This window comes from Schistocerca cancellata, chromosome 2 (genome assembly GCF_023864275.1).
Source record: "Schistocerca cancellata isolate TAMUIC-IGC-003103 chromosome 2, iqSchCanc2.1, whole genome shotgun sequence".
NCBI classification, from domain to species: domain Eukaryota; kingdom Metazoa; phylum Arthropoda; class Insecta; order Orthoptera; family Acrididae; genus Schistocerca; species Schistocerca cancellata.
This window is the reverse complement of record NC_064627.1, coordinates 924,452,904-924,477,783: the sequence shown is the minus strand read 5'-3', so window position 1 is coordinate 924,477,783 and position 24,880 is coordinate 924,452,904. Positions and strand designations below refer to the sequence as shown.

The following is a 24,880-nucleotide window of genomic DNA, read 5'->3' as shown; positions in this document are numbered from 1 at the left end:
ACGTGCCTCCGCTACCAGCAGACTTCCCTGAATTAAGAAACCGGATTGAAGCAGTTGTTGCTACAATCACTGAAGACACACTTATCAACGTTTGGGAAGAATGCATGGGTGCTTAATTAAAATAAAGATATAAGAATGCAATGCAAATACTTTTTAATTTTCTGTCTCTGTATGTCCGATTACGCTGTTTCGTAAACGGCTGGCCCTGACTAGTTTTTGTACGCAATCTGACTGCATGTAACAACCACAAAGAATGAAATGAAAATTTCAGTTAATACAAATAATTAATTAAGTCCCCAGCAACTATAAAACCTACGAAACCAACAAAGCACAAGTGTAGCTGTTCTGTATGTGGTAGTATGACTCAACGCACATCTGGCACGGTTCTTCTTCAACAAGACAAGAATTTTTAAATACCAATTATACTGACGTGATAAAAGAAAATTACAAATACTATAATTGTGCAAGAAAACCAAAATTACACTCTAATACAAGAACACACGCCAGATGCTTGTTGACTGAACCTGTAATGACACATTATTCAGGTCACTGAAATAATGAGAGAGAAGAATAAAAGTAGTTTGTTACCTTAATTTATATTGACGAAATGCACTCTGATCATTACAATGTCTCCATTAGAATAACATCTGCTATCTCTCCCATCACATAGCTGCATAAAACATGGAACAAACACTCACTACTACCCCATCTCACTCCAACTTCAGCTACAAGCAGTGTCCACCACAACTTCTCGGCAAGAACTGCTTGCCGCTACGTCTCAATAATCACTGCCAGTGGAGGCGGCGGAACAATACTCTCTGGCGCGATTTCTGGCGCTGTGGCTCAGTGTAGCCACCTTTCATATGCCCTTCCTCCACGGGCTAGAATTTGATGGTATTTTTGCCAGCATTGGTGGTGAAAATACCACCAAATTCGTCAAAAAAAAATACAGACAAAAATAAAAGATAATATTAATACGTAAGTATCATATAACTAGATAAAATTTTGGCTTTGCACTGACCTTACAATAGCCTAATATATAAAATACAGTAAGGAATACAAATTCTTTCATACATATGACTTTACATAATAGTTTACACAAATATCATGTGGTTAAACAATTCAATCGATAGCGTCAGCAATGACGAATATGAGCAGGTAAGAGTCTTATAACTTTTCACAAATAGTAATACACAAAAAATCAGTTTATACAAATATTCACATAAAATGTTTTCATAATAAGTGGTTGACAGTTCCAGCAGTAGCACCCAGCAATGTTGAGTAGGTGCAGACACCATCAGGTGACATCATTTCAGTAGAAGCAGTCCATCAGTGGCACCCAGCATTGTGGAACAGGTGCAGACTCCAACAGGTGACATCATTTCAGTAGAAGCAGTCCATCAGTGGCACCCAGCATTGTGGAACAGGTGCAGACTCCAACAGGTGACATCATTTCAGTAGAAGCAGTCCATCAGTGGCACTCAGCAATGTTGAAGAGATACAGACAGCAAGAAGTAACATCATTTCAGTAGAAGCAGTTCCATTTGTGGTACCCAGCAATGTTGAAGATGTACAGACAGCAAGAAGTAACATCATTTCAGTAGAAGCAGTTCCATTTGTGGTACCCAGCAATGTTGAAGAGGTACACGCAGCAACAAGTCACATTTCTCAGTAGAAGCAGTTCATCAATGGCACCCAGCATTGTTAAGTAGGTGCAGACACCGACAAATGACATCATTTCCATAGAAGTAGCTCCATCTGTGGCACCCAGCATTGTGGAGTAGGTGCAGACTCCAACAGGTGACATCATTTCAGTAGAAGCAGTCCATCAGTGGCACCCAGCATTGTGGAACAGATGCAGACTCCAACAGGTCACATCATTTCAGTAGAAGCAGTCCATCAGTGGCACCCAGCAATGTTGAGTAGGTGCAGACAGCAGTCCATAATATTCACTATCACTGATCACACAGTTCATCAGCAGAAATTAAACATGTCCTAGTGGCACCAATCATGTAGAAAAAGTACAAGTAACAGTCCATAATATTTACTATCACTAATCAGACAGTTCAAGCATGAACAATAGTTTGAATGCACATACAAATGCTTTTACAATGCTCTTACACTAAAAATACAAATCATAACAAACACACAAATGATATCAGATAATTGTCATATTACTATTACAAATACACAAACATCAGTAAACCTATAATATTTATGGGTGTCAGTGCAAGCCACTACAAACAAATAAAATAATATTTAGGAGATAGGTGGGTAGGACTAGGAAAGGAAAACACACTCACTCATCTTTCATCCACATTAAGTACTACTGTGTAATTGAATAGTGTTAACTGTGTGAATCCACTTCTGTCAAAATTTCATGTTCATCATGTGTATCAAGTAGTAGTGACAGCAATGTATAACAGTCAATAACAGTTAAGTCAACGTCATAGTCATCATGTCAAGACCAATGTTTGCCAAGCCAGATCAAAATGTACGGTTGCTGAACAACTGTCAGTGTGCCAAGATATGCAACTTCCTCTCTCCAAAAAAAAAAGTACATACTGCTTAGTGATTTAACAAAGTGTGTGTAGATAATCTTCCTTCCATTTTAGTGTTCTAGTCTGCTATCTTCATCCTCCTTGTTCCATATAGACCAAAAAAAAAAAAAAAAAAAAAAAAATGCACCTCACTTATTTTACCTCTTATACACCATAACTCCAATCAACTTCATATAATCTCAATACCTCCATAATACCTCTTCAATACGTCGATACATATAAACCTTATTGCCAGTATCATTTCACTTCCATAACAACTCTTTCCTCTAGTCAGTCTTCTCGATCGAGTACAGATAAAATCCTAATGCAAACCTCCTCATCCCATACAATCCGAAGACACACTGTCAACACACAACCTCTGTGTAATCCATCTGACCAAAATCTTCTACTCATTATGAATTATAAACAAAGAATGCATACATGACCTCTAACAGACTTAGTTCGAATAACTCTCAGTAATTAAGTACGATTACGGAGTGTGAATGATCCTAATATTTCACAGTGTGTACACCACTTCAAGAATTATGGCAAACAGAAGCAAACATGTGGAGTATTTCTTGTGTCAAGTGTCACTTCCTATTTCAATTGCTCACGAAAAATGCAGTGTAATAACTGTGTTGGTATGTCATGTCGTTAGCTTCCTTCCTATTGGCATACATTTATACAGCTTTCATAAAACCTCCAGCTCATGTGACTTCTTTGATGTTTCTTGTACTAAAGTCGCTCGTCGAATTACTGCAGTTCATTTTCTTATGTTAAAATATAAAGCACTGAGCGTAAGCAAAACAAGCAACAGCGAGTAAATATACCAGTAGTGAACAGAATGTCAACAAGTGGATGCAGCACAATTTCTATAACGAGGCTTCGCCAAGCGAACAATCCGTAACCCATACCACATCGTAACCCACACTCCATGTCCGTACACTGTACATCAGCATTGCTATATACCAAATTAAAGTATAGTTATGACAACAAGCAGAAATGTGTAAATGTGCAATCCATACGCATAGCAGTAAACATATATCTTACGTACTAAACAGGTCATTAGCATCGTATCTTAATAAGTAAACATGAAGGCGCAAGCAGATAAATCACAAAGTATAACTTACATACCTAACCACATCAGCACAATTAATCAGGTGACAATTATAATTTAAATAAACAGGCACAGCAGGCACATAATTAAAAAAAAATATGACATCAGTGAAAAAGCAGTGCAGTCAAGCGATGCATAATATACACAAGTTACAACTCAGTTCATTAATAATCATTGTCAAAATCAGTTAACGTACGCAAGCACGTCGCTTCACAAGTAATTTCATAGAACATATAATTAGCACAAAGTATGAATCACGTAATCGCGAGCAGCAAATTACGTCTAAAGTACGTACCTAAGTGGAAATATGTTACCTGAAAAATAAACTCAATTAATAATTACCTTTTTAGTTTATTACTTTCTTCTTCGAAATGACATTTTTCCTGAAATTTTCTCGATAGCAAGTCGTCTTAACGTCGGACACGCACAGAATTTACCTGAAGTTCTTAAATATTTTATAGAACCGTATCCTGAAAAATACTGAATGTTAATAACAGAATTCATCAAGTCACTATAGCTTTATACTGAATTTAGTCGGAGAAATTAGACTGTGTATTTATTTACGGCTGTCAGTGCATTCGCACTGAGCGCTCGATCAGCTGTAGGCGCGTGACGTAGGAAGTGATTGTTTGCGGTCAACGACTGCCTTGTGCGGCGCGCAGACTTGACTGTTGCTTTGAGTATATGCCGCCGCCAAAACACAGCGCGGTATCCTTGTACTCTCCGTGTGTTTACATACAACTGTTAGTTTCTCAAAAGTATGTCATTCTACAAAAATTTTTCAAAAGTATATCATTCCACAAAAATTTTAACGTTAGATATATGATGTATTCCCTTAGAGCGTCGTGATTTAAGAGTTTCTACTTCGACAGTGTTATCATGAATAATTTTGCGAATTCTATATGGACCGTTATAAAGCAGAAAAAATTTCCGACACAAGCCTTTTCCTTTGTGAGACAAACGATGAGCCTTAATTAACAGCTTCTGACCAACTAACAAGATTTTTAAACGACCAGGACGCTTAGCTGATTTCTCTCTTCTAGCAGCCGCAGATGCAATATTTTGTAGAGCCAGGTTGACAACTTCAGAATGCCGCAGTTTCCGTGTAGGCGGAAAAGGAACGATTTCAGAAATGCGATTTGTCGGTGCTTTGTTTTTTAATATCAGTATAGGTGGTAAAGAAGTTGAGTCGTTAGGAAGTTCATTCAGAATGTTTTGAAAAATATGAAGATACTGATCCCAAGTTCTGTGATTCTGATGACAATAAAGACGACACAATTTATTGATTTCCTTCATCCATCTCTCTGAAGCGTTAGATTGAGGGTGAAAAAGTGAAATGAAAATTGGTTTAATTTTACGACGCCGTAGAGTACGAAGCCAAATTTTAGAACGAAACTGTGATCCATTATCTGATATAACCTTATCAACATGACCCACTTCTTTAAGAAAATGGTTAATGAAAGCATTAGATACTGAACGAGCTGTTGCTTTGCGTAACGGTGTAAAACACACATATTTTGATGTCAACTCCACTGCTACGAAAATGTACGCAAAACCATTAGTAGATCGAACCACTGGACCGAACAAATCAACTGCAGCCATGTCCTTTAATTTTGCTGGAATGACAGGAAACAACGGTGCTCTGTGAGAAACTGTCGGCGGCTTAGCCTTTTGACATAATTTGCATTTGGCAAGAACAAATCGAATACGTTTTTCCATATTATTGAAGTAGCAATTTTCTCGTAATTTATGAAAGCATTTTCTGGGACCAAAGTGTGCATAACTGAAATGCGTATACCAAATCAGCTTATTAACCCCTCATCAGGAATACAAACTAACCAAACAGAGTTGTCGACCGATTTTCGTTTAAAAAGAATGTCATTGCGAACTAAATAATGCTGTCTAATCGCTACGCTTTCCTTTCTCTTCCACTTCTCCTTAATGTCCTTCCAGATTGGATCCTTATTTTGCTCCTTAGCGATGTCCTGGAGCGAAGACGAAATAAAGTTCTCAAACGCAACACCTTGAATATACATCAAAAAATAATTGTTTTCCTTGCAATCCTCTTCAGCACTTTGTTTCAAACCCATAGGTGCACGTGATAAAGCATCAGCAACAATAGTTGAAGAACCCTGTATGTGAACAATACTAAAATCAAATTCCTGTAGGTACAACGCCCATCGTGACAATCTGCCGTGAGTTAATTTTGTTGACATAAGAAACTCCAGAGCTCGATGATCGGTGTAAACCTTAGTATGTCTGCCCAACAAAAATGTGCGAAATTTTGTAAAAGCCCAAACAACAGCCAAAGCTTCAAGTTCCGTAATCGAATAATTCTTTTCTGATTTAGAGAGAACACGACTTCCAAATGCAATAGTCTTTTGTACTACAACGCCGTCTTCTTCTATCTCTTGAAATAAATGTGCACCTAGTCCTTTGTATGATGAGTCCGTCGCCAAACAAAAATCTTTAGATAAATCCGGGTGTGAAAGAAGTGGAGCAGCAACTAAAGCATCACGGAGTTGTTCAAATTCTGACTGAGCTTCCTCATCCCAACACCAATTAGATTTCTTTCCAGATAGTTCACATAAACGAGGTGTGGCCAAATCGTCCAATCTAACAAAGCGTCTAAGAAAATTACAGACACCAAGGAAACTACGAACATCACGTTTTGTGGTAGGAACAGCATAATTACGAATAGCGTCTAATTTTTCTGGATCGGGAAGAATACCTTCTGTAGAAATAATGTGACCGAGAAATTTCACCTGAGAACGACCAAATTCAGATTTTTCTAAGTTCACCGTAATGCCAACTCTTGCAAAAATACGTAATAATGAATCCAAAATTTTGTTGTGCTCACTCCAAGAACGTTTAGCAATAAGAATATCGTCAACATATGAAGTAATATTGTCACGAAGATAAACAGGTAAAATTTCATTTAAGCTACGAATGAATGCTGCCGAAGATACAGTAAGTCCAAACGGTAATTTCCGAAACTGGTAACAGTTATCAAAGGCTAAAAAGGCAGTATATTTTCTACAATCAGGGTGGAGTTCTATTTGCCAAAAACTTGCGCGCATATCAATCGTGGATAAAACTTTAATTCCATGAAAATGTTGAAGAAGTTCATCTAAGTTTTGTGGACGGTCAGTTTCAGGAATGATGATATTATTTATCTGTCTGGAATCCAGAACCAAGCGAATTGACCCATCCTTTTTAAGAACAACGTGTAATGGGCTAGTATAAGGACTGACTGCAGGCTCAATAATGCCCTGATCTAACATGTACTGAAGTTCATTCTTAACCTTGTCTCTGTAAGCCAAAGGAATAGCGTACGTTTTCCCCCGAAATGGTGTGTGTTCTTTTACTTTAAATAAATATTGTAAGCCTTGTATAGTTCCCGTGTGATGACTAAACACTGTTGCATGTGAAGTCAAAATTTGGTGCAGCTCTTCTCTTGCAACGTCATCTGGCACTTCAGCTTTCTTAACCTTTTCATTAATCAGTTCTTCGCTATTAATTATATCATCCATCGCGTCTCTGTATCTATTGTCATTGTCATGAATAAACACATTGTCATCATAATGCTCAACGAAAACATCAGAAGTAAGAAACCTTAAACATTTTGTATCTGACTCAGATCTTGTTAAACACTCGAAAAATTTCAAACATTTCGGCATTCCGGCAACAGTCAAATTCACACTTCCCTCTTTAAAGTTCAAAATTGCCTTATGTGCGTTAAGAAACTCCATACCTAATATAATTTGTGTACTGAGTAATGGAACAATAATAAAATTAGCAGAAAATTCGTATCCTTGACAATTGAAATTTAGGTTGGTCTGTTGTTTAACTTCTACACCTTTTCCAGAAATCGCTCCTCGAATTGTAGTTTTAGAAATAGGTAACACAGGACAGGCACTAGTCCTTTCACATATACGAAAAACTGATTCACTAATGACGTTCAATGGGCTCCCAGAATCTAAAACTGCAGTGAACTGATTCTTACCCACACATACTTCAATAACAGGATGTAAAAATGCGTCTACATTATTTTCCTTTTCGTCTAACAAAATGTCTCTCATGTCTTCCAGGCGTACGTAGTGTAAAGCCGTAGTGTCATTACTTTCTGAACCGTCTATATTGCTGCCAGAAGCCGAAGCTGCTACATTATTTTCCTTTTCGTCTAACAAAATGTCTCTCATGTCTTCCAGGCGTACGTAGTGTAAAGCCGTAGTGTCATTACTTTCTGAACCGTCTATATTGCTGCCAGAAGCCGAAGCTGCTAGTCATTGTCGATTGTTTGCGTCACGTCTTTGATTATTCGCGTCGTTTCGCGGATCCATTTCTACGATTTGCACTTGTCTCTCTGAAGTTCTGTCACGTGCAGGATGCCAATTAGGTCCCTCCTGTCTGTTAGATACAAATTCTTGGTTGTGTCTGTTATTAAAATTTCTGTTTTCCTGTCCGTCTGCATAACTACTTCTTGTGTAATTTCGACTGTCACTTCTGAAATTATTGTTGTATCTACTACCCTGATTATTTCTGTAGTAAGAATTTCTATTACTGTTTGAATAATTTCTGTCTTGATAATACCGATTACTGTTTCCGTATGATTGATCATTCCGGTACGAATTACCGTTATTATAATTGTCTGTGTAATTTCTGTTAGAACGTCTGTTATTGTCATAAGGCTGGTATCTATTGTCCTGTCTGTTACGTCTGTCATTGTCAAAATTACCCATATAACGCCCGTTCCGATCACTATTCCTTTTCTCTGAAAATCTATTGTAATTACTGTTACTGAAAAAGTTACAAGAAGTCCCGTCGTCGTTGTCATACTCAAGTTCTTGCAACAAAGTCTTAAAAGTCTCGATGTCGTCTTTACATCTTCCAGCTAAAGCAATTTGTCTTATGGATTGTGGCAGCTTAGTTAAACAAATGCGAATTAATTCAGTCGGGCTATAAGGGTTGGAAAGGAACTGATTCTTTCGAATCATGTCTTCAAAATATTCCGCTGGCGTGCGGAACTCAGACTGTTTGAAATTACGCTGCATAATAAGACTGTGTTTGACTCTGTCTTGCGTGTTTTCGGACCAATATGCCGATAGAAATGCATGATAAAAATCATTCAGATTATTACAATCTCTAATGAGTGCGCGCATCCACGTCGCCGGTTCGATTTCTAAATATCCACACATAAATTCCAGTTTGTGACTTAGTGGCCAATTTGGTGGAAGTGCGTACGTAAATTGATCTAACCATGAACATGGATGTATGTCATTCTTAGAATTGCGGAAGATCTTAAATTTCCGAACAGTCAAAAAGTGTTTATAGTCAAAGTTTTCGCCTCGTGGCGACAAAGACCTACCGCGTCTGTCCCAGTCCCAATGCCGATTATTGTCAAGTTCGCGCGCCTGGCGCTCTCTTGTTGCATCCCGTAAATGAAACAAATTATTTTCTTCAAACCCCTCTGGTATCTGTGATTCTAAATTTCTTTTGCCGTCTTTTCCTACGATTTTGCCTTCAATTTGTTTGACTTGCTTTTTTAATGCCTCAAATTCCCTTTTCACGCGTTCATTAAATTTTCCCTGATTTTCAACATGTTTACTTATGCTCCGGTACTCTTCGGTTTCTGAAAATGGCAATGGAGCTGTGTCATCTGAATCTCTGTCCCCATTTAAACTAAGATTTGTCAATTTATCTGAAATCTCCTCCACTCTTTCCGATAAGTCACCAATTTGTTCTTTCTGTTTATTTACGTCTTCCGTAAGTGTCGCGACTCGCGTTTCAGTATTAACGCATTTAGTAGTTAATTGTTCATACTGTTGTGTTAGGTTATTTAATCTGTCATTTGGTACGGATTCCTTGATTCTCTCAAATATTTCTTCCTTATCTTTTGCACGTTGTAAATTTAACTCTGAAAATTTCTGTACTATCACGCGATCTCTTTCTTCCTGTTCTCTATCCTGTTCCCTTTGTCTAATCTCTACTGCAACTAATCTATTATTGTGAGCATTCAAAATCGGTTGTACTTCTTCTCGAATTTCTTTCTTTAATTCATCTTTCATGTTTTTGAAACATGTCCCTATTCGTGAGTCTAACCGTGTTTCCATTGTTCCCATCTGTGTTTTTAATTCAGATCTAAACTGTGTTTCCATTGTTCCCATATCATTTTTTAATTCAGATCCCAAAGTTCCCATCTCAGTTTTAATTGTTCCTATCTCTGTTTTTAATTCAGATCGAAACTGCTCCATTGTTCCCCTATCTGTTTTTAATTCAGATCGTAAATTTAATATTGCACTCATCAACTGCTCCAGATTAACTTGTTCGAAATTCTTTTCGCCCCTAACATTTCCCGTAAAACTAACTTCCTTCTGCATAGCCATAAAGCTATCTGTATTCGATACTATTTCAGAATCTTCTATCGTTAATCTCGTATTCTGTGAATTTTCTAATTGAGAAAAATTTTGAAATGGTTCCGGACTATTTTCCCGACTTATTACATTGTTTTCCACTTCATTATTCATCACACTGTTTTCCTGTGTTGGCGAGTTCGCCATGTTAACAATTTCGTTATTCTGATTATTCATCATTTTTGCCTTTTTCATTGATCGCGTAATCATTTACAAAATATACAAAACTCGTCACTATATGAAAATTACACACAATGACTCTTTATCTTCAACAATACCATTCACACGAAATATTTCCCTCAAACACGATTAATCGAACAATTGAAATAATTGCACCAAATCGTCAAACGCGTATACAAAGCAATAAAAATTAAATTTTGAAAAATACCATTAGAAGAATGCCAATTACCAAACTGCACATGCAAAATAGACTACAATTACTAAACTACAAATTACTACAACAATACTACTGTCTACTATTTTTACAATCAGAAGAATTCCCAGGGACGATCCGAAGCAGCGGTCGCCACGTGCATGGGTGCTTAATTAAAATAAAGATATAAGAATGCAATGCAAATACTTTTTAATTTTCTGTCTCTGTATGTCCGATTACGCTGTTTCGTAAACGGCTGGCCCTGACTAGTTTTTGTACGCAATCTGACTGCATGTAACAACCACAAAGAATGAAATGAAAATTTCAGTTAATACAAATAATTAATTAAGTCCCCAGCAACTATAAAACCTACGAAACCAACAAAGCACAAGTGTAGCTGTTCTGTATGTGGTAGTATGACTCAACGCACATCTGGCACGGTTCTTCTTCAACAAGACAAGAATTTTTAAATACCAATTATACTGACGTGATAAAAGAAAATTACAAATACTATAATTGTGCAAGAAAACCAAAATTACACTCTAATACAAGAACACACGCCAGATGCTTGTTGACTGAACCTGTAATGACACATTATTCAGGTCACTGAAATAATGAGAGAGAAGAATAAAAGTAGTTTGTTACCTTAATTTATATTGACGAAATGCACTCTGATCATTACAATGTCTCCATTAGAATAACATCTGCTATCTCTCCCATCACATAGCTGCATAAAACATGGAACAAACACTCACTACTACCCCATCTCACTCCAACTTCAGCTACAAGCAGTGTCCACCACAACTTCTCGGCAAGAACTGCTTGCCGCTACGTCTCAATAATCACTGCCAGTGGAGGCGGCGGAACAATACTCTCTGGCGCGATTTCTGGCGCTGTGGCTCAGTGTAGCCACCTTTCAAGAACTCGGCTATACACTTGATGTGTGCCGTATGACAAATGATGCTCACATTGAACATATGTAAGGTTCTTGGTAAAACTGTTTGAGTTGCTCTTTCATTCGACATATCTAATTCTAATGGTTCTAATGGATCTAAGCACTATGGGGCTTAACATCTGAGTTCATCAGTCCCCTACACTTAGAACTACTTAAACCTAACTAACCTAAGGACAACATACACATCCATGCCCGAGGCAGGATTCGAACCTGCGACCGTAGCACCAGAGCGGTTCCGTACTGAAGCGCCTAGAATCGCTCGGCCACAGCGGCCGGCATTTGACATATCATTTATAACTGTAAGTTTAATATAATAAATATTATAATGCGTTAAAACATCGATATTCATTTATAAACACCCTTTAATACTCCAATTGGACAGGATCTGGCACGATATCGCTTAGGAGGACATCCAACGGCTCTGTCTTTCAATGCCAAGCCGAATAACCTCTTGCATAAGAATCAGATGTGGGCAAACGCGTTATTAAGTTGCTCAGTTTGTGAAGCTCATTCTTTTGAATAAATCATCCAATTTTTCTGAAATTGTAGTCATTTGCTTGTCTGTACATACACATCTGCTGATATCCGTCCCATTCGGATAATTCCTTCGTTGTCCTTTTTTTTGTCCTAAAGACAAAGTTGGATATTATGATTTTTGTGCCATAAACTGCAGACACGCAAGTGGTTCTTATCCGCAAAAATCAGCTGTTAGCGAAGATGAAGCTGATAAAGTGTTTCATGATGTCAAAGTGCTTGGTTATTCATGACGCGTCATCGTTGTAGAATCTTCTGATCCGACATTTCGGCTTTGTTGTGGGAACTGGCTGCACACTCTGCTGCATTTTCACGCTTGTGCTAATGTAAGGACAGTATCTCCCGTGTTTATAGCCATAGATGTTGATCATTAGCTATTGCATGCCATTCTCTTGACTGTTAGGAGCATTCACTAGTACTGACTGGAGGGCTGGGCGTGAGAGCGCCTTGTTTGTATTTATGTTTGCACTCGTACACTCCGGCAGTGTCCTCGTAGCACTGAAAGAAACAGTTACACTTATGCAACCTAAAGTCACCATCGTCGCAACTAAACTGGCGTTTAGGAATTTTAATTCGCTCTGTTACTTTTTGTTTACGTTAGTACGGTGCCTTTTTAAAAAGCTCAACTTTTCAAAAAATTGGATGGCCACGCAAACAAACTTGTTGTGTTACTGTTGTGGTGTGCAGTTGAAACACTTATTTGATGAAGCTCTCCACGCTAAACCATCCCTTGAAAGCCTCTTCATCACTGCGTAGTTACTGTCATTAAATCCATCTGATCCTCCATACCGTAGTTAATCTTTGGCCTGTGACCACAATTTTTACTCCTCATCCTTCCTTCCACTACCAAACTGACTACACCTTGATGACTTAGGATGCACCCTATCAACTGATCGCTTATTATAGTCAAGTAGTGCTATGAATTTCTTTTCTCCCCAGAAAGCACAGGACGTGCTTGGATCAAGGAACAGTCGGAATTGTAGTTGTAAATTGTTGTAGTTGTGCTGGGAAATTCCCTGAGCTACAAGCGCTAATACACTCCTGGAAATGGAAAAAAGAACACATTGACACCGGTGTGTCAGACCCACCATACTTGCTCCGGACACTGCGACAGGGCTGTACAAGCAATGATCACACGCACGGCACAGCGGACACACCAGGAACCGCGGTGTTGGCCGTCGAATGGCGCTAGCTGCGCAGCATTTGTGCACCGCCGCCGTCAGTGTCAGCCAGTTTGCCGTGGCATGCGGAGCTCCATCGCAGTCTTTAACACTGGTAGCATGCCACGACAGCGTGGACGTGAACCGTATGTGCAGTTGACGGACTTTGAGCGAGGGCGTATAGTGGGCATGCGGGAGGCCGGGTGGACGTACCGCCGAATTGCTCAACACGTGGGGCGTGAGGTCTCCACAGTACATCGATGTTGTCGCCAGTGGTCGGCAGAAGGTGCACGTGCCCGTCGACCTGGGACCGGACCGCAACGACACACGGATGCACGCCAAGACCGTAGGATCCTACGCAGTGCCGTAGGGGACCGCACCGCCACTTCCCAGCAAATTAGGGACACTGTTGCTCCTGGGGTATCGGCGAGGACCATTCGCAACCGTCTCCATGAAGCTGGGCTACGGTCCCGCACACCGTTAGGCCGTCTTCCGCTCACGCCCCAACATCGTGCAGCCCGCCTCCAGTGGTGTCGCGACAGGCGTGAATGGAGGGACGAATGGAGACGTGTCGTCTTCAGCGATGAGAGTCGCTTCTGCCTTGGTGCCAATGATGGTCGTATGCGTGTTTGGCGCCGTGCAGGTGAGCGCCACAATCAGGACTGCATACGACCGAGGCACACAGGGCCAACACCCGGCATCATGGTGTGGGGAGCGATCTGCTACACTGGCCGTACACCACTCGTGATCGACGAGGGGACACTGAATAGTGCACGGTACATCCAAACCGTCATCGAACCCATCGTTCTACCATTCCTAGACCGGCAAGGGAACTTGCTGTTCCAACAGGACAATGCACGTCCGCATGTATCCCGTGCCACCCAACGTGCTCTAGAAGGTGTAAGTCAACTACCCTGGCCAGCAAGATCTCCGGATCTGTCCCCCATTGAGCATGTTTGGGACTGGATGAAGCGTCGTCTCACGCGGTCTGCACGTCCAGCACGAACGCTGGTCCAACTGAGGCGCCAGGTGGAAATGGCATGGCAAGCCGTTCCACAGGACTACATCCAGCATCTCTACGATCGTCTCCATGGGAGAATAGCAGCCTGCATTGCTGCGAAAGGTGGATATACACTGTACTAGTGCCGACATTGTGCATGCTCTGTTGCCTGTGTCTATGTGCCTGTGGTTCTGTCAGTGTGATCATGTGATGTATCTGACCCCAGGAATGTGTCAATAAAGTTTCCCCTTCCTGGGACAATGAATTCACGGTGTTCTTATTTCAATTTCCAGGAGTGTATATGTAGTTGCGATTATCGGTAAGCTAAAGCCGACAGTGAGGTGAATTTTCCATTAACATGTGACTTTTAAAGTTTATAGCTGCTGGATTGTGACACGAACTTCGTGTGTATTGATGGAACTATATACATTTTCTGTGACATTGAAAAGAGCGTTAGTAGAGAACATAAAGGACATAACTTGATCAAATAGTAATGAGATGTCTAAACCAAAAACTAGTGTCCCACAAGCAGGAGGAAACAAAAATCCGACAAACTTCTGCTCCGCTGTACCACATTTAAGAAAATACGTAACGGATCTTATGTTTACTGTGCGCCTGAAGTTCAAGTTAATATCATTTACGGCGAAGGTCGCGAGACTGTTAGAGGAGCGGCACGGTTGTATCCTGAAACATATTCTGATAGCAAAAAGCCCTCACGCTCTCTCTTTTCAGACATATAATAATATTCCAGAAAACTGGGAGTGCGAAGAATGAAACAACTGATGAGAGAAACTCGACTAAAATTTTAGCTCTGATAACACCTACATATACATTCCGCAAGCCACGGAACGGTGCATGGCGAAGTGTAGCTTGTCCCACTACTAGCCATTTCCTTTCCTGTTCCATTCGCAAATGAAGCGAGAGGAAAACGACGGTCTAAATGCTTCCAGAAGAGCCCTAATTTGTCTTATCTTGGTATTGCTTACGCGAAATGTTCGTTGGTACGTTCGAGGTATTTCAGCAGTCACCCTCAAATGGCGGTGCTCTAAATTTTTAATAGAGCCTCCCTCCAGGGATTCCCATTTGAGTTCGCGAAACATCTCCGTAATACTTGCGTGCTGATCTAACCTACTGGTACTACCAGTACGCTTTTGTGCTGTACGTGACCCTTCTCGTTCCTACTTCACTATCGCATCGGAAACAGTGGACCTAGGGATGTTTAGGAGTGTGGAAATCTCGCCTACAGGCTTATGCCACAAGTGACCCCCAATCACCTGACCACGTTCGAAGTCCGTGAGTTCCGCAGAGCGCCCCATTCTGCTCTCTCACGATGTCTAATGACTACTGAGGTCGTTGATACGGAGTACCTGGCAGTAGGTGGCAGCACAATGTACCTAATATGAAAAACGTATGTTTCTGGTGGTGTCCGGATACTTTTAATCACATAGTGTATAAGGACTGCAGCAGCAGCCAAAAGACAATCACAACTTGACCATGGCTCAGGAGTACTAGGCCGAAAGTTCGTAGACTTCAGATCACTTGACGTGGCTGGAAGCTCGAAGGAATCTTATCAGTGCATACCACCGTGAGACCATTCATTCATATACGATTGTCATTACACTGAAAATTTGTGTGTGTGTGTGTGTGTGTGTGTGTGTAAGTGTGTAAGTATAATCTAACTTCTGCACCATTTCAGTGCAGTAATGTGTTCATTGTAAATAAGTATTACAGTAGTTGTATTACATGTTTATTACCTTATAAATAAATGAAAAACTTTTTTATTTTAAATTCAGTGCATTAGTATTTGTAAAATGACTCTTAGTGTTCATTAAAAAATGACGATCATTCCACTTGGGACCTGTGGAATGGTACATTAGCTTATTTGTTTTAGTTGTAAATATTTGTCATGTATTGTTGTTTTTCTGACATGTTCCACATCCTGGAGGACCTCCTCTCTAAGGAATAATTGGAATGAAAGTAAATCTAATCTAATCTAATTACAGTTATTATTGATTGCTGACGAAACATGGTTCGTTGTGGTAATACAAATATTTGGTGGAAGACTGGGGAAAAATTAAATCAAGTGACGCAAAGGCAGCACGAGCAGACCTCTAGTGTGCCGCCTTAGTTGGCTGCCATAACGCTGTTGCTCGACCGCTGGCATTTTCATAAGGCATTCAACATAATGGCGAAACTCTGAAGTTCGATTTCTCGAAAAGGCTTCAGAAGCTCATCGCTGTAGATCAGCGTTCGATATGTCTAACAAGGAAACGTTACTAACTTGACCTCATATTTTAAGGAGACAATAACACATGTGCAAGATATCAGCCCACTCGAAAATTTGGGCCGGCCGATGTGGCCGAGCGGTTCTAGGCGCTTCAGCCTGGAACCGCGCGACCGCTATCGTCGCTGGTTCGAATCCTGCCTCGGGCATGGATGTGTCTGATGTTCTTAGGTTAGTTCGGTTTAAGTAGTTCTAAGTTCTAGGGGACTGATGGTCTCAGCAGCTAAGTCCCATAGTTTTCAGAGCCATTTGAACCATTTTGAAAATTTGGGCCATAATTATGACAACACGACGTTACGGCCTCCTGAAAGTGCAGCTTTCCAACTTACACGTGCGCTGCTTGTTTGTAATCGCTCCTCTCCAATGCAGCCGCCTAATGGTCGAGTGCGAAGTAATGTACACAGGACTGAGTAAGAAGTTTGTGAAATACTGTTTTGACATTGGTAGCACTCTTTGTACACTGTAAGAAAGTGCACAGTTTCTAGCCTGTAGATGATGCCAGAGACTTCTTTGCCATGAACTTTTTATTTCGAGATTCGCAAATGCAGCGCAAATAACAAACAAATTAGTGCTTCATTAAAGAAGTAGTGTGGTACTATACAGGGTGTTACAAAAAGGTACGGCCAAACTTTCAGGAAACATTCCTCACACACAAATAAAGAAAAGATAATATGTGGACATGTGTCCGGAAACGCTTAATTTCCATGTTAGAGCTCATTTTAGTTTCGTCAGTATGTACTGTACTTCCTCGATTCACCGCCAGCTGACCAAATTGAAGGAAGGTAATGTTGACTTCGGTGCTTGTGTTGACATGCGACTCATTGCTCTACAGTACTAGCATCAAGCACATCAGTACGTAGCATCAACAGGTTAGTGTTCATGACGAACGTGGTTTTGCAGTCAGTGCAATGTTTACAAATGCGGAGTTGCAGATGCCCATTTGATGTATGGATTAGCACGGGGCAATAGCCGTGGCGCGGTACTTTTGTATCGAGACAGATTTCCAGAACGACGGTGTCCCGACAGGAAGACGTTCGAAGCAATTGATCGGCGTCTTAGGGAGCACGGAACATTCTAGCCTCTGACTCGCGACTGGGGAAGACCTAGAACGACGAGGACACCTGCAATGGACGAGGCAATTCTTCGTGCAGTTGACGATAACCCTAATGTCAGCGTCAGAGAAGTTGCTGCTGTACAAGGTAACGTTGACCACGTCACTGTATGGAGAGTGCTACGGGAGAACCAGTTGTTTCCGTACCATGTACAGCGTGTGCAGGCACTATCAGCAGCTGATTGGCCTCCACGGGTACACTTCTGCGAATGGTTCATCCTACAATGTGTCAATCCTCATTTCAGTGCAAAGGTTTTCTTTACGGATGAGGCTTCATTCCAAAATTGTAAATTTTCACAATCAACACGTGTGGGCTGACGAGAATCCGCACGCAATTGTGCAATCACGTCATCAACACAGATTTTCTGGGAACGTTTGGGCAGGCATTGTTGGTGATGTCTTGATTGGGCCCCATGTTCTTCCACCTACGCTCAATGGAGCACGTTATCATGATTTCATACGGGATTCTGTGCTGCTAGAACATGTGCCTTTACAAGTACGACACAACACGTGGTTCATGCATGATGGAGCTCCTGCACATTTCAGTCAAAGTGTTCGTACGCTTCTCAACAACAGATTCGGTGACCGATGGATTGGTAGAGGCGGACCAGTTCCATGGCCTCCACGCTCTCCTGACCTCAACAACCCTCTTGACTTTCATTTATGGGGGCATTTGAAAGCTCTTGTCTACGCAACACCGGTACCAAATGTAGAGACTCTTCGTGCTCGTATTGTGGACGGCTGTGATACAATACACCATTCTCCAGGGCTGCACAGCGCATCAGGGATTCCATGCGACGGAGGGTGGATGCATGTATCCTCGTTAACGGAGGACATTTTGAACGTTTCCTGTAACAAAGTGTTTGAAGTCACGCTGGTACGTTCTGTTGCTGTGTGTTTCCATTCCATGATTAATGTGATTTGAAGAGAAGTAATAAAATGCGGTCTAACATGGAAAGTAAGCGTTTCCGGACACATGTCCACTTAACATATTTTCTTTCTTTGTGTATGAGGAATGTTTCCTGAAAGTTTGGCCGTACCTTTTTGTAACACCCTGTATAATTACCAACGGAAAAACAGTCCTATCGGAGCACAAAAAATGCAGTATGTTCCTGTTTATTTAAAATACTCTGACTGAAAAGTGGGGTACCAGCTGCCCCATTCTACTTTCCTTAGCGCCTTTATACATTTTTCCAAAACAAAATTGGCACGCGAACATATTCGCACTCTTTTTAACATGTATCTCACCTCAGACCTCTACAAGCTCCCCTCACATCCAGAAGTCCATTGCTGTAAGTCGCTCATACCCATCCGCTCCTAGTTGTTCTTTCTCACTCACTCGCTCAGCCGAGTTAATTGACATTACCTCTTGCGCCTCTCTGTCATTGTCTCCTGTGTTACACAGCCCCCTTTGTTTTGCTCTACTACTACAGTCTCCTCTCATCGTCACTGTCTCCCTCTTGTCCTCTGTTACTGTTAATATCTCATTCCTTCCTTTCTGCTCCTGCTGCCTCTTCTCACTGTCAGCATCTCTCTCTTTTTCTTTGTCATTGTGATACACTCTGTCTCTCATTATTACTGCCTCTCAACTATTACCACTTTCTCCTTCTCTTTTTTCTCCTCCCACATCCCTTGGCACTGTCTCCTTCACTCTTTTCCTAGCACTTTTCTCTCAACGTCAACCATGTTCCCTCTTTCTCTCACACTGCCATCGTCTCTGTCGCTCTTTCTATAACGCAACCACTGTCTACAATCTTCCAGTCTTTATTACTATTCTGTCGTTTTGCCACCGTCACTCTCATCTTCTCTGTCAGCATAGAAAAGCGTGAATATGTTCGCATGCCAAAATATTTGGGAATATTTTTAAAGACGGTGAGGAAGGTACAATGAGGCAGCTGGTACCCCACTTTTCAGTCAGAGTCTTTTAAATAAACAGGAACATAGTCAAATTTTTTTTGTGCTCTGATAGGAACATTTTTCCACTGGTTCCATTCTTTTCCATGCCACAGCAGGGCATGAAACTTGAAACCTCCCTTTAAAAAATTATGAAGGACTGTACTGATAAACCTCTTACGTTATTTGATTTTCAAACAGATGAGCAAACTGAACGTACTCAGACATTACTCTCTTTACTTATTCTGATCAACACTAAACTGGCACATAATATTTTTAGCGCAACGCAGTCTCACTTTCAATAATCCCTACAAAAGAATGGCCCTGACTAACAATAACCTATACTTTTCATGAATCACTTACCTCACAAAAATCTTCGTTACTCGAACTACTGCAATACAGTGAGCGCCAATACTGCCAGCTAAATAAAAGACTCTAACTACTGAAGGGACTAACTACTGATAGGCATAGTTAGCAAATGAAAGATTTTGATAGACAACAAACAATGTATTTACCTTAATAATATTCAAAAATCATCATATATATATCAGTTCAACATATCCAATATTACAAATTTACTCTTTCTGATCGTCCGCTCTAAAAATTCTGCCATCTCTCTCCTCACATCCACCACTGCTGACGGCTCACCTCCAACTGCGCAACGCTACGCGCTGTTCACATCCAACTGCCCAACACTACAATAGCAAATATTCTATTCCAACAATGCAAACCAGCCACAGACTTTACACAGCACAGTCAGTGATTTTCATACAGAGCGCTACGTGGCGTTACCAACATAAAAACCTAAACAACCTACTTACAAACTCATGTCAAAAGAAATTTGTTGATCAGTGAAATATAAGTAGTTTACATGTGTGAAACTAATTTTACACCTCAGATCGGTTTTTACGCGCACAAAAATTTTGCACCGCGTTCTTCAGTACTACAACATTGTGTTCCCAGATGATAACAGAGACACTTTACAGCATATTTCCTCGTGCTACAACGCTTTATAAACTACGTTTTCGCCTCATACTAGATTTTACGTTCATATTTTAAATGTACAAGTATTATAACTTTGACCCTCTGCATTGCGGAAACAGATGAAGATATGAAGAAAATTTTCGAGGTTGTTCGAGATCGTGATCTTAAAAATACATCGTAAAAATTATAGCCATTTGTTATGCACAGCTGTCGCGGAATCAGCGGCTGGGTTTTGGTACCCAAGAGACAAGTTTTTCGAATGTTTATCGATAACAGACAAAGGTTATTGAAAACGTTGAGATGTCTCTTCTACATAAATGAGATAAATTCCTAGATAATATACCGTAAAAATTTGAGCAATTTTCCGTGGTTAGTTTCTAGATTTCGCCTCATACCGGAAGTAGGGTAACTTTGAACCTCTATATCTTGAAAACACATAAAGGTATCATGAAAATTGTCAAGGTTGTTCGAAATCGGGATTTTAGGAATATATCGCAAAAGTTTCAGAAATTTGCTATGCATAACCGTCTTGGAATACTCGGCTGAGTTTTGATCCCAAGGTGAGGGCGAAAATACAGTAAAAAGATCCTCCTCGTGGAATTTTCCGAGGAACCAACCATGGACTAATTGTTCTTCTGGAAGTCCCGTCACGTCCATCTTAGACCACATCAAATGCAAAAACAACCAACCACTTTGCTAGATTTCTCTAAGCAAGAGGAAGTACGTAATATTCGTATTTTGGCCGTGTACTGTAGGATGGTGACACTAAGACCATCCTTACGTTGGGCGTACAAATGGCCCCTAAGCCCAAGGGCTACCCAAAACACTGGACCTTACCGTTTTATCACCAACAGAACTCGAGGTACGAGCACCAGAAAATCCCGTTTTTATGCGCGGCGTTTTGGAACATATTTGGTTCCCATGCTGTGCTATTTATGCCGATAAACATTGCCAGTGTGCCTTTATTTTGTTTGGAGTTTAAAGCTGGCTTTGTTGAAGTGAAGTATATTTGCAAAACATGCGCTTTCTTGAACGTGATAAGCATAATTAAATTGTAAAACAAAGATAATTAACTTCATTTTATAATCTTCAATTTGAGGTGTGTGTGTGTGTGTGTGTGTGTGTGCAGAATATCAATACGAGAAAATTGTTATACGATATGGAGCTGATGTATGCTTGAGATTGATGTATTTCGTACTCATATTACATACTATTTTTTGTGTGGAATAATATGTATTTTCGAACAAAATTTCAAAACACGTTGACCAGATGTGTCCACCTCCACCCTCCTCTTCCATCGTCTACATCATTCCGCGAATAGGAGGGCTCTGACTTTCACTTCGCTGCATAGTTCTTAACGTTTGGACATTAGTCGACTGCATTGAGGAGAGCGATTAAAAAGCAGGCAATGCGTGCGAAAATATAGAAGCTATATTTACAGAAAGTCATAACTAGGTACTGTCAGAATTACGAGGTTCATTCAAGTTCTAAGGCCTCTGATTTTTTTTCTCCGGACTGGAAAGAGATAGAAACATGCGCATTGTTTTAAAATGAGGCCGCATTCATTGTCAATGCGTCCCAGAGATGGCAGCACCGTACGACAGATGGAATTTTACCGCCAGCGGCGAGAATGAGAACTGTTTTAAATACTTAAAATGGTGACATTTTCCTTACTTGAATAGCGTGCAATCATTCGTTTTCTGAATTTGCGTGGTGTGAAACCAATTGAAATTCATCGACAGTTGAAGGAGACATGTGGTGATTGAGTTATGGATGTGTCGAAAGTGCGTTCGTGGGTGCGACAGTTTAATGAAGGCAGAACATCGTGTGACAACAAACCAAAACAACCTCGGGCTCGCACAAGCCGGTCTGACGACATGATCGAGAAAGTGGAGAGAATTGTTTTGGGGGATCGCTGAATGACTGTTGAACAGATCGCCTCCAGAGTTGGCATTTCTGTGGGTTCTGTGCACACAATCCTGCATGACGACCTGAAAATGCGAAAAGTGTCATCAGGGTGGGTGCCACGAATGCTGACGGACGACCACATGGCTGCCCGTGTGGCATGTTGCCAAGCAATGTTGACACGCAATGACAGCATGAATGGGACTTTCTTTTCGTCGGTTGTGACAATGGATGAGATGTGGATGCCATTTTTCAATCCATAAACAAAGCGCCAGTCAGCTCAATGGAAGCACACAGATTCACTGCCACCAAAAAAATTTCGGGTAACCGCCAGTGCTGAAAAAATGATGGTGTCCATGTTCTGGGACAGCGAGGGCGTAATCCTTACCCATTGCGTTCCAAAGGGCACTACGGTAACAGGTGCATCCTACGAAAATGTTTTGAAGAACAAATTCCTTCCTGCACTGCAACAAAAACGTCCGGGAAGGGCTGCGCGTGTGCTGTTTCATCAAGACAACGCACCCGCACATCGAGCTAATGTTACGCAACAGTTTCTTCGTGATAACAACTTTGAAGTGATTACTCATGCTCCCTACTCACCTGACCTGGCTCCTAGTGACTTTTGGCTTTTTCAAACAATGAAAGACACTCTCCGTGGCCGCACATTCACCAGCCGTGCTGCTATTGCCTCAGCGATTTTCCAGTGGTCAAAACAGACTCCTAAAGAAGCCTTCGCCGCTGCCATGGAATCATGGCGTCAGCGTTGTGAAAAATGTGTACGTCTGCAGGGCGATTACGTCGAGAAGTAACGCCAGTTTCATCGATTTCGGGTAAGTAGTTAATTAGAGAAAACAATCGGAGGCCTTAGAACTTGAATGCACCTCGTATAGTCCACATTTTTGCCCGGGGTTGATTTCAGGGACTTACGTTTTGTAAGTGTGCTATTTTAGCTTCAAAAATAAGGTCAAATTGGTGATATTTAATAGTAAATATTTGCTACAATCGCTGTCAAAAGGTGAGTAAAGCCGGTAACCACTGGGTGTATGCTTCCATTTCGAGAATGCTCCTTTGAGTATGCTGTGCAGAAAAATCTCGTCTGCGCCCGAGTGCTATTTCTCCACCATTGAGGTGTTTTCTCGTGATCTTGTTCCCAGATGATCTGGCGCCGTTGCAGCGGATTGTCAACAGCGCAGGGCGAAGATCAATGGTGGATGATACGATGCCTCCAGGCCTCGATGACTAGGATGGAGTATAGAAGTTCTGCACTCAGGATTCGCTGGAGGCTGGTACTTCCTGTGACGGAAACGACTGAGCAAAGCTTCTTCGTCTCTAACGCGCAGAAGATGTTTGTCGTCATATCAGTAAAAGAAAATGTCCTGAATCGTTGAATTTAGCGGGTGTTAAACTTCTGTCTGCTGTCTAGGCCAAGGTGTCATGTATATTAATCATAATTTAGACCTTTTTTTTTACCAGCGCTTATTATACTGTGTGAACGCTGTAAACATGTGTTCTGTTATAAAATAATGCTGGAAGGGATTTCTTTTTTTTATTGGTAGGATTTAACATTGCTGGTATAAACAGGCTGTATTAGAATGAACAAATGACCAGACGAAGATAAACCCTCTACCTAAGATAAAGCTCGTGACACTGGTTAGACTTACTGTTCCTTCTAAAACGCCAAACGTGTAACTTATTGGATCAACCGTTCTTAAAGTCTAAAGGTGTAATTTCTTCCAACACTTCGTGAGGCATGAGGGTTTGTTATTTTCCAGTATCTGATCGTTTTGATAAGATTCGTAACAGGCACTTTAGGGCATGTACGAACTGTACCATGAGCTGCTGGGGGGTTTTCAGCAGGTCAGTTCTGCAAATCCATTTGATTTTCTGGAAAATACATTGCAAAGGTTATTACTTTACTGACACGAATATTTCACATTGGTGTAGGAAAGGTGAAGGTGAAAAAATAAAAAAGGAAAAGAAACATGTACGCTGAACTTCGCTGTAGACGCAGTACATAACACATCGTTCCTGACAGCACTCTTGGGCTAAACCTGTGGCTCTTGTGGGCTCCACAGCCGGTTTATGGAATCTGGGTAAGGGGGTTTGTGCAGCCCAGATATTATGGACTGGACTTTGCCCAAACGTTCAGAATGGGTTGTTGCTGAGCTCTGCTACCCTAGCTAAGGGGCTGTTGACTCCCATGAACACAAATGGTTTCCACCATTTGTTGAAAAAAATCTTGGAAACGTACAGAAGGAAGCTGCACTTAACCATAGAATGCTGTGACTGTGAGCAAGAAATGGCTAATGAAAATGTCTGCATTGTGTTCGTTCCTAGGTTTGATCGACCGAAACAATTTTGTGGAGCAGCTGGGGCCTCGCATCATTGGGTATTGATGGACAGCTCTCGGGTTTGTAGGAAGGCAGTTGTGGGCTCTGTGGGGTGGAGGTGATGTTCCAAGAGTGTTGAGAATACCAAACTGGGAATGAGTGATCCCCAGTTGTTCTGCGCGCATGGAAAGAGTTTGTAAGTGCGTTCCCGTGCGCGGAGATGGAGTACTGCTTAAGCTGGTGGTTTTGCAAGTTAGGTGTCGCAGTTTTAGAATTACGAA

The 24,880-nt window shown here is 41.0% G+C and overlaps 1 protein-coding gene across 1 annotated transcript in view; it reads left to right on the top strand.

Moving 5' to 3' along the window:
* LOC126159931 (uncharacterized) overlaps positions 1-23,687 on the top strand; it is a 48,512-nt gene extending 24,825 nt beyond the window's left edge. The window contains exon 3 of the mRNA XM_049916741.1: positions 23,424-23,687. Coding sequence (XP_049772698.1) covers positions 23,424-23,512 — 89 coding nt within the window. The 3' untranslated portion in view covers positions 23,513-23,687. The remainder of the gene's footprint in view (positions 1-23,423) is intronic.
* Positions 23,688-24,880: the final 1,193 nt, after the last annotated feature.